This window comes from Canis lupus, chromosome 35, assembly GCF_048164855.1.
Source record: "Canis lupus baileyi chromosome 35, mCanLup2.hap1, whole genome shotgun sequence".
In the NCBI taxonomy this organism is placed as follows: domain Eukaryota; kingdom Metazoa; phylum Chordata; class Mammalia; order Carnivora; family Canidae; genus Canis; species Canis lupus.
In genome coordinates this window covers 6,917,720-6,931,615 of record NC_132872.1, presented here as the reverse complement: position 1 = coordinate 6,931,615, position 13,896 = coordinate 6,917,720, and the positions used below count along the sequence as shown (strand labels likewise).

Sequence of the window (13,896 nt, the reverse complement as noted above, 5' to 3'; positions counted from 1 at the left end):
TTCTTAGTTCTAAGAGTTTTTTTGTAGATTCCTTGGGATTTTCTATGTATATCATCATGCTATCCACAAATAGAAAAGTTTTGTTTCTTCCTTTCTGATCTACATGCTTTTACTTCCATTTATTGCTTTCTTGCACTGGATAGAATTTCCAATAGTATCTTTAAAAAGAGTGATGAGAGCAGACATCTTTGCCTTGTTCTTGAGTTTAGAGAGAAAAGTCATTCACAATGAAATAGAATGTTAATTGTAGGATTTTTGTAGCATGAAATAGAATGTTAATTATAGGATTTTTGTAGCTGTTCTTTATTAAATTGAGAAAATACCCTCTAAAGCAATTTTTGATAGTTTTTTAAAATCATGATTGAGTGTTGAATTTTGTCAAATGCTATTTCTTCATCAGTTGATATGATCATGTTACTTTTCTGTTTTAGCCTATATAATGGTGAATCACATTGACATACTGGTGTTGAGATAACCTTGCATTCTGGAATAAGCCCCTCTTGGTATTTTTATATACTGCTCAATTTTTGTTAAGGATTTTTATGTCTGTATTCATGAGGAGTATTGATGTGTAGCTTATTCCTCCTGCACCCACAAGCTTTATTGAATTCTAATTGACAAGTTAAAGTTTTATATATTTAAAGTATGTAATTAGCTGTTCTCTTTTTATTTTTTATTTAAGTTCCAGTTAATATAGTGTTATATTAATTTCAGATATACAATATAGTGACCCAACTCTTCCATATAACACCTGTGATAATCACAAGTGCACTCTTTAATATCCATTACCTATTTAACCCATTTCCCACCCACATCCCCTCTGGCAACTATCACTTTGTTCTCTATAATTAAGAGTGTTTTTTAGTTTGCCTCTCTCTCTTTTTTTCCTTTTGTTCACTTATATTATTTCTTAAATTCCACATATAAGTGAAGTCAATGGTATTTGTCTTTTTCTGACTGACTTTTTTCACTTAGCATAATACTATCTCTATTCATGTTGTTGCAAATGGCAAGATTTCATTCTTTTTATTGGCCCAGTAATATTTGTGTGTGTGTGTGTGTGTGTGTGTGTGTGTGTGTATCCCCCACATATTTTGTACCATTCTTCAGTCAATGGATACTTGGGCTGTTTTCATAATTTAGCTATTGTTGATAATGCTGCTATAAACACCAGGGCACATGAGTTCCTTCAAATTAGTATTTTTGTATTTTTTGGGTAAATACCTAGTAGTGCAATTGCTAGATGGTAGGGTAGTTCTCTTTATAACTTTTTGAGGTGTCTCTGTACTATTTTCCAGAGTGGCTATACCAGTTTGCATTCCCACCGGTGCAAGAGGATTCTCATTTTTCCCCATCCTTACCAACAACTGTTATTTCTTGTGTTGTTAATTTTAGCCATTCTGACAGGTGCGAGGTGATATCTTATTGTAGTTTTGATTTGTACTTCTCTTATGATGAGTGATGTTGAGCATCTTTTCATGTGTCTGTTGGCCATCTATATATCTTCTTTGGTAAAATTCTATTCATGTCTTCTGTCCATTTTAGATTGTTTTTTGGGTGTTGGGTTTTATAAATTCTTTTTATATTTTGGATCCCAACCCTGAATCAGATATGTCATTTGCAAAAATCTTCTCCTGTAGATACCTTTTAGTTTCATTGTTTACTATGCTGTGCAGGAGCTTTTTATCTAAACAGAATCCCAATAGTTTATTTTTGCTTTTGTTTTTCTTGCCTCAGGAACCGTATGTAGTAAGAAGTTGGCAGTGGCTGGATTTCAAACAGGTTACTGCCTGTGTTCTCCTCTAGGCTGTTAATGGTTTTCTGTCTTACATTTAGATCTTTCATCCATTTTGAATTTACTTTTGTGTATGGTATAAAGAAGTGGTCCAGTTTCTTTCTTTTGCCTGGTACTATCCAGTTTTCCCAATACCATTTGTTGAAGAGACTGTCTTTTTTCCATTGAATATTCTTTCCTGCTTTGTCAAAGATTAATTGACCATATAGTTGTGGGTTCATTTTTAGATTTTCTGTTCTGTTCCATTGATCTATATGTCTGTTTTTGTGCCAGTACCATACTACAGCTTTGTAATATAACTTGAAGTCTAGAATTGTGATACATCCAGCTTTGTTTTTCTTCTTCAAGGTTGCTTTGGCTTTTTGAGATCTTTTTTGGTTCCATACACGTTTCAGGATTGTTTGTTCTTGCCTGTTGGTATTTTGATAGAGTTTGCATTAAACGTGTATATTGCTTTGGGTAGTACAGACATTTTAACAACATTTGTTTTTCCAATCTGTGAGTGTGGAATTTCTTTCTATATCTTGTGCCATCTTCAGTTTCTTTCTTCAGTGTTTTATAGTTTTCAGAGTGCAGGTCCTTCACCATTTTGTTAGGTTTATTCCTGGGTATCTTAATGTTTTTGGACAATTGTAAATTAAGGGATAGATTCCTTGATTTCTCTTTCTGCTGCTTCATTATTGGTGTATAGAAATATAATACATTTCTATACATTGATTTTGTATCCTGAAACTTTACTCAATTCCTCTATCAGTTCCAGCAATTTTTTTAGTGGAGTCTTCAAGGTTTTCTATGTATAGTGTTATATTATCTGCAAATAGGGGAAGTTGGACTTCTTCCTTCTTTCCGTTCATTTTTTCCTATCTCGATATGGATGGCTTTTTCCCCCCTCTCTTTTTGTTATCTGATTGCTGTGGCTAGGACTTCCACTACTATGTTAAATAACAGTGGTGAGAGCAGACACCTCTGTCTTGTTCCTGATTATAGAGGAAAATCTCTCAGTTTTTCCTCATTTAGGATAGTTTTAGCTGTGGATTTTTCATAGATGTCCTTTATTGTACTGAGGTATGTTCCCTTTAAGCCCACTTTGTTCAGGGTTTTTATCATGAATGGATGTACTTTGCCAAGTGTTTTTTCTCTATTTGTTAAGATGATCATATGATTTTTATCCTTTCTCTTGTTAATGTGATATATCACATTGATTTTTAAAGTTGAACTACACTTTATCCCTAAAATAAATCCTTCTTGAGTGTAGTGAATGATTCTTATAAGGTACAGTTGGATTCAGTTCACTAGTATTTAATTGGGAATTTTTTTCATCCATGTTTGCCAGAGATATTGGCCTGTAGTTCTATTTTTTAGTGGAGTCCTTATCTGTCTTGGTATTATGGTAATAATTTCTGGTTTTATAGTTTTCTCTCTTTATTTTCTGGAATAGATTTTCAATTTTTCTTTAAATTTTTAATACAATTCACTAGTGAATCTGAGCCTGAGATTTCTGGAAATTAAAAAATTATTAATTAAATTTTCTTAATAGTTATAGGACTATTCAATTTATTTCAGATTTGGGGTATTGTGCCAATTTGTGCTTTTTGAGGAATTGATGCATTCTCCCTACATTGTCATATATGTTTGCATAGAGTTGTTATTTATCATATTAAATTTGCCTGATTTTAGTGATATTCTTGTTTCATTTCTAATATCGATAAATTGTCTTTTATGTCCTTTTTTTCCATGTCAATCTTGCTGAGACTTTTCAACTTTATTGAACTTTTAAAGGAACACGCTTTTTGTTTCACTGATCACCTCCATTGCTTTTCTGTTTTCGATTTCATTGATTTTTGTTCTTTATTATTTCTTTTTGTCTACTTGGTTTAGGTTTATTTTGCTCTTATTTTTCTAGGTTCTTGAGGTGGGAGCTTAGTTATTGACCTGAAACTTTCTCTTTTCTAATGTAAGTATTTACTGCTATAAATGCCCTTGTGGCATTGCTTTAGTTGTGTTTCATGAGTTTTGACTTCATATATATGCAGCATCATTCAGTTCAATGTATTGTTTTCTATGAATTTAAGATACATCTTTTTTATTGAAGTATGATTAACATGTATTGTTATATTAGTTTCAGGTGTACAATATAATGATTCAACAATTCAATGCATTACTCTGCTCATCAAGATAAGTGTACCCTTTATTTCATCCATCTTTCCACCTATTCTCCTCTGGCAACCACCAGTTTGTTATATCAATTTAAGACTTTTTTTTTACCTGTCTCTTTTTTCCTTTGATCATTTATTTTTTTCTTAAATTGTACATATGAGTGAAATCATACAGTATTTGTTTTTCTTTGACTTATTTTACTTATTTTCATTGTTTCTCTTATTTTCTTTTACTTATTTTCTTTGACTTATTTTCATTGTTTCTCTAGGTCTATCCATGTTGTTGCAAATGGCAAGATCTCATTTTTTTTTTTTTAGATCTCATTCTTTTTATGGATGTTTAATATTCCATTGTGTATATACACCAGCTCGTCTTTATCTCTTCATCTATGGATGGACAGTTAGGTTGCTTCTATATGTTGGGTATTATAAATAATGCTGCAACGAGTATAGGGCTTTTGTTTTCTTTGGGTAAATACCTACTAATAGAATTACTGGGTCATATGGTAATTCTATTTTTATTTTATTTTTTTAAATATCCAGACTGTTTTCCACAGTGCCTGTACCAGCTTGCAATCCCTTCTACACTACACAGGGGTTCCTTTTTCTCTATATCCTTGTCAACACTTTTTATTTCTTGTGTTTGTGGCTTTGTTTTTGTTTTTGTTTTTTTTTTAATTACTTTGTAATGACTTCTTGGACCCATAAACTAGAAATGTGTTGCTTAGTTACAGGTATTTGGAGATTTTTTTTCTCTTGTATTTATTTCTAATTTGATTCCATTGTGTTTAAAGGACACAATCAGTATGACTCAGTTATTTTAAGTTTGTTGAAGTTTATTTTTTAGTCCAGAATGTGGTGTACCTTATCTGTCTTGTTGTGGCAAGAATATTTTGCTGTTGTTTGGCAGATTATTCTATAAATGTTGATTAGTTCCTGTTAACTAGTGGTTGTGTTGGGTTCTATATCCTTGCTAATTTGCTAGAGACAGGTATTGACATCTGCTAGAATTAGATTCTCTTTTTTCTCTCTCAGTTTTTGCTTCACATAATTTTCATCCTGTTGTTTGGGCATGCACATTTAGGATTGCCATGTCTTCTTGGTGAATTGATTTTTTATCTTTACAGAATGTCCTGGTCATGTTCTCTCCTCTGAAGTTTCTTTCTTTTTTTTTTTTTTTAATCTGATATTTGTGTAGCCATTCCTGCTTTCTTTTGATTAATGTTTGTATGAATTATCTTTGTCCTCCCTGTTACTTTCAGCCCACCATGTCAGTATATTGAAAGTAAGTAAGTTTCTTATATGCAGCATATAGTAGCTCACTCTGCCAATCTGTATTTAACTGGTATTTATATTTATATAATTATTGATATGTTAGTGCTTAAGTTCTCAATTTATTTTTTATTGTCTGCTTATTTTATGTTTCATTCAAATGTGCTTTTTGACCATCCTGTGGAATTGAACACGGTTTTTTTTAGAATTCCATTTTGATTTATGTATGATTTTAAGGTATCTCTTTGTATCATTTCACTTCTTGAGTGGTTGCTGTAGACATTTCATTATGTATAAACAACTTCTCACTATCTACTGCGATTGCATTTTCTCAATTTGAATAAAGTGTAGAGATCTTTCCTTTCTTAATGTTCCTTTACTTCATTTTAAATAAATTTTCCTCTGTATTTAGAACCACCTTAGACTATGTTATAATTTTTGCTTCAACTATGGAACATAGTTTAAGATACTCAAAGGAGGAAAATATACTGAATTTAACTGTATTTTTACTCTGCCTATAGTTTTTAATTTACTTAATATTTAAAAATCTCTTTGATATTTATTTCCTGTTTAATGAACTCCTCTTAACCATTCTTTTAGAGTTTGTCTTGTAGTGACAAATCTTAGTTTTCTTTTATCTAATAATGTCAAGATTTCTCCTTTATTCCTGAGGGGTATTTTGGGGGGACATAGAATTTTGTGTTGGTAATTCTTTCTTTTAAGCACATGATTAGTGTTCTATTTCCTTTTGGCCTCTGGTTTTCTGGTGAGAAATCTGTTGTCACTGGAATGTTTTCCCCTATAATTAAGGTGTTTTATCTATTTTGCTGCTTTCAGAATTTTTTCTTTTTTAGATAGTTGGCTATTATCTGTCCTAATTTTATTTTTTGGGGTTTATTCTGTTTAGTTTTTCTCAGCTTCTTGAATCTTTTTTTTTCTTCCAAATTTATGAATGTTTTAGACATGATTTCTTTGACTACTTTTTCAGTCCCATTTTCTTTTCCTTTCCTTGTAGGGCCCTGATAACATGATTGTTAGATCTTTTCTTTTTTTGTCTCACAGGTTTCTTAATTTCCAGCATTTTAAAAAAAAATTCTATTTTCTGTGTGTTGTTCAGATTGGATAATTCATGTTGTTTTATCTGTGAGTTTATGGAGTTTATATTCTGTCCCTCCATCTTGCTATTGAGCTTATGCATGGGTTTTTAAATTTTCTTTGTTGTAATTTTCAGTATTAAAATTTGCATTTGATTTTTATCCCGTTTCTTTGCTGCAGCTTTCTATATTTTTCATTTCATTTCATTCATAATTGCTTATTGCATTTTTATGATAGTTCCTTTTAAATATTTGTCAGTGAATTCTAACATCTGTATCATATTGGTATCCATTGTATTTTTCATTCAAATTGAGATTTTCCTGTTTCTTGATATGATGAGTGAGTTTTTATTAAAACTGGATATATTGGATGTTATGTTATGACATTGTAGATCTTATTTAAACCTTCTGTTTGGGGCGGGTTGTTTTGGCATTGCATTGGCAATGGAAGGACGGATATCATCTTGTTACTAACAAGTCAGAACAGAAGTTCAGTATTCCTGCTAGCCTTTTACTAACTCCTGAGATAAGGAGAGGCACTTCATAACTTCTGGGTAGAGTGTAATTATCACTTCTTACTTTACTTCTACTGTCCCAGGATACCAGTGCCTCGTTCTTGTTCTGCACACAGTCTCCATGAACTCAATTCTGTCATTCAGAAGTTGAAATATTCTGTGAATTTAAATGAAGGTAGAAAATATTATTTCTTTTGCTATAGGAGAATGAGAATAAACTTCTCAGACTTGGATTTGCCAGAAATCATGGTGTTATTCCCTATGGAACTGCAAAGATTTGGTTTATTTTTAAAATTTGGCTTATGTTCGATAGTTTTCCAAATAATTACAGGTAACAAAAGTAAATATATTTTTTTACTATTTGGTTAGTTAATTAAGACTGTGAATGCAATTCAACTAAATTTTCAGTTATCTGTTTAATTTGGCTCTTGTGTTATAACTCCGTCTAGGTACACATTGTCCAAAATTGTTAGATTCTTTTTCTTAGAGAATTTTTAATTCTATATTTTTTCTTTTATATGATTTGAGTTTTTCTACTAAAACACCTAAGTATCCGTCTTTGAATTAAGATGCTAAGGGAATCTTAGTGTAGCTAGCTGTTTCTTTCCCTGGCTGCTGTTGTGCTTCTTATCACCATTGTTAGCTCATTTGGGGGGAACTACATAGGTACAAGGCTTTATCCCTACTACTAACTTAGTAATTTAGGTTCTTATCCCAAAACTTGAAGTGTAAATTAGCAGCAGTCTTTCAATCATTGCACAGTATCTCATAAAATGTGATTCATAGGCTATCAGTCATAGAATCAGCCAAAGAAGTGCTAACTAAACTTTAATGTATATATGATTAACCTAGGGGTTCTTCATAAAATGCAGTTTCTGATTCTGGATTTCTATTAAAGTTTCCAGGTGATGTCCATGCTGGTATGTGGACTTCATTTTGAATAGCAAGTACTAAGGTTACTTATTAAAATATCAGTCACATTTCCATCCCAAGTCCATGAGTCATAATTTGTGTACCTGGAATGTGGAAATAGGCATTTCAATGAGATAATTTTTTATACCAAGATAAGAATTATTGCTATAAATTAGTAGTTCTTACTTGTGGTTGTGTATCAAAACCACCCAGAAAGAGTTTTAAATAGTATTGCTAGATTACTTCAAAACTGCTGAATTTTCTCTCTGGCATTTGTATTTTTAATATGTAGAATGTACCTGATTCTTAGTATACCCAGGTTGTAAAGTGTAGTTAAATGCTATAGAAGGAACTGGAGACAGAGACTAAAATTGAACTATGTTAGAACTTAGGGGAAAAAAGTTTCACCTTGCATAATTTCATACAATAAAATTTCTGTAACTGTAAACTACTTATTTTATTAAAATATATTCTTGGCTTGTGTTGACAGTGCTCTCAAATTAGGATCTGTAGGCCTAGTCTTGGAGTTATGAATGTTCTACAGTAATTTCTGATTATAATATTTTTATAATTACACTAATGGAAAGATTCTGAATGACTTAAACAAACAATGAACAAATTTCATTCAAAAATGCTGTCACACAGGTCCATATGTGAAATTAAATTTGCATTGATGTATGTGTTGGCAACAAATAGTGTTATTTTAATTATTGCAGATTAATAAAATAAGTGGACTCTGTACATGTATTATGTATTTATACCATATGATTGTAAAATTACGTGATGGTTTACTATGGAATAGAGTTCCAAACTGTTCAAATAGAGACAAGTGGTAAAAGGAAAGCATAGTATGAATATAGGTATACCAAATTCAAAAGAAACTAGGCAGTTAGAAACATATCCATATCATGAGTTAATTATTTCTTAAAAAAAATCCATCTGTCATATATACTGTTATTGATTTGAATTCTAGTTGTAGTTTTATTTGTATTTATTTTGTATTTTTTGTTTTATTATATGTAAGAGCCATAAATATGAGGAATTTATATCTTATGTTATTTTTATACATAAGCTAAAGAATTCATAAAAGGAAGTCAAAAATGAGGATAAGCAAAACAATTTTTTAAAGTCTGTACATTTTTCAAGCTTGAAAACATTGATTTTATTTATTCATATGGTTATGTAACATATATTTTTCAAACTATAGAGTTACTTGATCTTTAATGTAATGGCCCATTTTAAATACAGTTTTATACATTACCTTTCCTTGATTGTCTTTACTGGAATTAGTCCTTCCCTTATTTGGACGCTTTATAGCAATTAACACATTTTACTTTTATTTTTCTTACTTGTCTACTTGTCTTCTTATCTCTCTTATTAGATGGCTTTGGGTTTTTGTTTTTGTTTTTGTTTTTGTTTTGAGAGAAAGAGTACATGTGTTGTAATCAAGGACAGTGCTTTTGAATATATGAAATGAATAATGGATTATTCAGTGAAGTTTGAATTATAGGGTAAATGGATTGAAGACTAACATTGTCTTAGATGATTTACTATAGAGAATGATAGTGAATATGGATATAGAAACAAGATTATTTTTCAGGGGTCCTATATAGCAGAAAATCTATTTTGCAGGTGATGGTGGTAGAAATGCATTACAAATAAAAGTGTGACTATTAAATACAATAAACTAAATTCAAAAAAGTATTGACTACTTATTAGTGTTATCAAATATACAACATAAGTAATAATCATGCCCTCTCATCCATGTCAAGCATTTTCAATAAATCACATTACTCTTTTTTAATGGGTTCAGATAAATCCTGGGGATCTTTCTTTATTAGTTATTTAACCACTACCTATCAGTTGGACATTTGGACATGAGATGGAAACCCTTTTGTTATCAAGGGTCTAGTTTCTTGTCAGTAAGAATGAGACAACATTTCATAGTATTGGTTCAAGGAATACTTCTAATCCTATTTGGATCTTTTTCATGTATTCCATCGTTCTTATACTGTGAAGATTGTCTCTATTGGAATTTTGCCTCTTGCTTTAGGTCTCATTACTGAAACTTGGCAGTTTTTAGACTTTTCTTCTTAACCTTGGAAATAATTATATTGAAGTTTGCTTTTTATCTACCTGAACTCCTAAATTTTTGTCTTCTATGGAATTAGTGGTTTTTTTTTACTTGCATTGTGATTCAGAAAGGATCTTAAACCCTCTTTTAAAAAATCCTCTTTTTTTCTACTTATATTGAGTTGAGAATAGATGCTTCATGGCCGAGAAACATGATCATCAAGTTATTTCCTCTGGGACATTATTAAATAACCCTTGGCAACAGCAATTCTAGACTCTAGGTTTTAATCAGAATTGTCCATTATCATATGTGAATTTTACCATTCGCATTCCTTTTTTTTTCCCCCCGTATTTTTCCCCCGTCTGCCTGGCATCAGAATTCTGTCCTCTTCTAACAATTTACCAGTTTTTTTTTTTCTGAATAAATTCTATGAAACATTTTGATTCAATAACAGGTTCTGGCAAGGGATAACTGAATTCATCTCCCTTGTCTTTTTATGAGCAATTAAGGAGTGGGAATAGGCAAACTAGAAAGAATGATACACTATGAATAGAATATTCTGGTAAATTCCCAGATTTCATTTGCAGGAGTCATGGTTTCTTTGGCTACAGAATAGTTTCCCAGAATTGGTTAGGTTAGAAACCCCATTGTGAAGATAAAGTCAGAACAAAAAAGAAAAAAAAAATAAAGGAATAGTAGAGTAGATCTCTGACTTATAAGCTTTCTTTATACTATTTAAATATCAAGGATCTGAATAAAAATAAATAACTTATGATCATATATAAAGCTAAAAATTCTCTGATAACTCTGAAATGTATGTTTCAGATATACCTAATTTCTATTTGAAGTGAATATTACTAAATAAAAACCACCAGTGTAGAAATTTGCTAATTTTGCAACCAATCAGAAATAGATTTGAATCCTGAGGTTGCCATTTACTAGTTGTCAGTCCAATGCAAGTATAAATAAAAGTTCTTGGCCTCAGTTTCCTCTTCATAAAATAGAAATATATATCTGTCTTGGATTATTCTTTTCAGAATTAGAAATAATATATGTCAATGCCCATGGTATATCCTTATTTTAATAGTGGTTGTTATTATCATTATTGTTTTTAATGGTATACTTTTATTTATCCTCTACAGTCTATAAATGCTACTTGAGTGTATAGTACATTTTATTGTTTATATAGCTATCACTACCTAAAAAGTATAAGGAAATATAATGCTGACCAAACATAAAATTTAGATATTTTAATTGTAATTTTCTTTCTTTCAGAATTACTTACTGTCATCTACCTTTCCAGAGTAAATGGCTCTATGTTGGAACAGAAAGAGGAAATACACATATTGTAAATATTGAATCTTTCATTCTTTCTGGATACGTTATCATGTGGAACAAGGCAATTGAGCTGTAAGTTTAAACTTAAATATCACTTTACTTGACTTAAATATTTCATATGGTTATGTAAAACACTTCAAATTACAGAGTAATTTGAAACATAGCTAATTTATGGTTAATTTGAATGAAAAGTTTAGCAAAAATAATTTAAAACCATAAAGACTTTTAAAAATAGATATTGTAGTATTAACATATTCTAGTTTTAGACTTTCTGAATACTTCAGGATTTCTGAATAATTAAAGGTTATATGTGCAAAATTTGATGATAAAATATTAAGGTTCATTCTAAAAGTTATACATGGAAATCATCTCATTTTTTTTTACAGTCATTATTAGTATAGCCACTTCAATGGGAATGGCAAGTGAATTGTGACCACATTTAGTTTTATGTAAAAAGAATCATAATCAGTTCACATATTTTTTATTGCTCATTCTTCACTTACCTCACTAACATATTATTCAGGTCTCTAAGGAGAATCAATTTATCAATATTTTTTGTGTGGTCATATATATATATAGCTATTTGGATATGTGGTTAGTGGTAATAATTCCGTTGACTTTGGCATTGATACTTAAGTTTATGCATATATAAAATGTGAAATTTCCCAAATGTGAAATGTTATGGAATTCTAAGCCATTTTTTTGTAGTATGACACAAATAATTCTCCTGGTCACTGTGTTAATCAGAAAAACAAATTTTCTTTAATAAATGTTTATGCTCTGTACATATTAGGTCCTTAAGATATGTTTGAGGCTGGCATACATACATATGCATATCCTGAGGTATATAATAATTATCCAGAACTCTGATTAAAACTGCTTGTTTTCATGAGGCTTCAGTCTGATCTTTATAATAAATCTCCTATTCCCTATTTTTAATGTTTCAGTATGCTTGTATATATAGGAAAGGTTGTTACTAATTATTTTCTTGTTACAATATTCCTTTTGTTTTATGTCTTAATGGGTCTTTTTTGTTTTGTTTTGTTTTGATTTTGTTTTTCTAATGGGTCTTTTGTTAGTGGTAATTCTTCCTTCTTGATTAAAAACTGCTCCAGGGAAGAATCTTTGTTCATTGCTCCTTTCTTTTTCTTTATACTTGGCTTATTTTTTGCTTTCCACAGAGTGGCTACTCTAGAGTGACCATTAGAATATTCATTCTAATGGTGACATTATTGAAGAATTAGTATGATAGTTACATACTATTGACGTAGAGCTTTCATTTATAATTTACATGAGCTATTTTACTACTGTGTTTTAATGTTCTACATGTGTATTTAAAAAAAAACATTTATTCTATAGACTATATAGAATTAGAACTCCTAAAAAATTATTTACTTTTTTAGCTATTTGGGAAAGGTTTTCCCACTATAATCTGAGTTCTATAAAAGTAGTAAATAAGGCTGAACTTACTTTCATAATTTTCTTAGGATATTGATAAAGATGATAAAGGGTATTGATAACGTTGAGAGATTGAATTTTAGAACTTTTATACAAATTTAATATTAGTACAAATAGTAATACATATATTGTTTGTGTTCAGTTGAATCCTACTAATATATTATCTAAATAGACCAAATATTCCACCACTTTTGCTATTTTGTTTCCATATCATATACTTAGCAAATACTTTCTATAGTTCAAATTAATACTACCTGAATTAGTGACTTATACTTTACCTCTATGTATTTACATAGTCTATACTTTATGATTTCAGAATTAATGATGAATTTAAATACTATAAAAGAGAGTAAAATTAAGAGGAACTAAAATAAAATAAGGAACTTGTGTTTTTCATAGTATGATCTTAGACAGGATAAGAATAGAATCTATCATTTATATAAACCTGATCTTTTAGAAAAGAGTTGTACATGCCTCTGAAAATGTCCTGAAGTATCCTCTAGAAATTATTAGTAGACAACATCACCTCCGAATGTTTCTTAGTTTACTTAGACCAGTTTTCCAAAAGTGTATCCCATAGAATTATAGATCCATTGTTATCTATGTAGTTTTAAATGCCAATTGTTTTAATTTTTCTCTACCTCTTGAGATATATCAGAAAATGCATGTCACTTCCTGTTGATACATGTCAAGTGTATGTGACAATAATAAAATATTTATTTAAAAGAGACGTTTCATTAATAGAATTTTAGACCCAAGTTTTAACAATATATTTTCTAAGTATGCAAATGCAGAATTGTCTTTAAGAGATATGTGAAATTATTTTTTTTTAAATTTTTTTAAATTTATTTATGATAGTCACACACACAGAGAGAGAGAGAGGCAGAGACACAGGCAGAGGGAGAAGCAGGCTCCATGCACCGGGAACCCGACATGGGATTCGATCCCCGGTCTCCAGGATCACGCCCTGGGCCAAAGGCAGGCGCCAAATCGCTGCGCCACCCAGGGATCCCTTATTTCTATTTAAGTTCTTACTCAAAATACTTTTTATTCAATGTTATTTTTCAGTTTCTATTTTTTAGTGAAGTCTCTTAATTATAATTATAGGTAGTTCTCATTATTATAAATAGCTTGTGTTCCCAAAATGCATATATTCATTATTTGGAAACAAACACATTGTCCATGGAAACAGTTATGTTTGTAGAACACCTCATAAAATAGTAGCATAGAACTAAACTGACATTAAAATTTTTTTCTATTGGAAAATATATTCCAGATTATG

At 30.4% G+C, this 13,896-nt stretch overlaps 1 protein-coding gene across 6 annotated transcripts in view; it reads left to right on the top strand.

The window, feature by feature from the left end:
- STXBP5L (syntaxin binding protein 5L) overlaps window positions 1–13,896 on the top strand; it is a 385,708-nt gene that overhangs the window by 138,384 nt on the left and 233,428 nt on the right. For 5 of the 6 annotated variants that reach the window (XM_072812552.1, XM_072812550.1, XM_072812551.1 and 2 more), the window contains one exon: window positions 11,094–11,228. In XM_072812552.1, the coding sequence (XP_072668653.1) occupies window positions 11,094–11,228 (135 nt within the window). The remainder of the gene's footprint in view (window positions 1–11,093; window positions 11,229–13,896) is intronic. The other variant, XM_072812554.1, reaches the window with a different exon arrangement.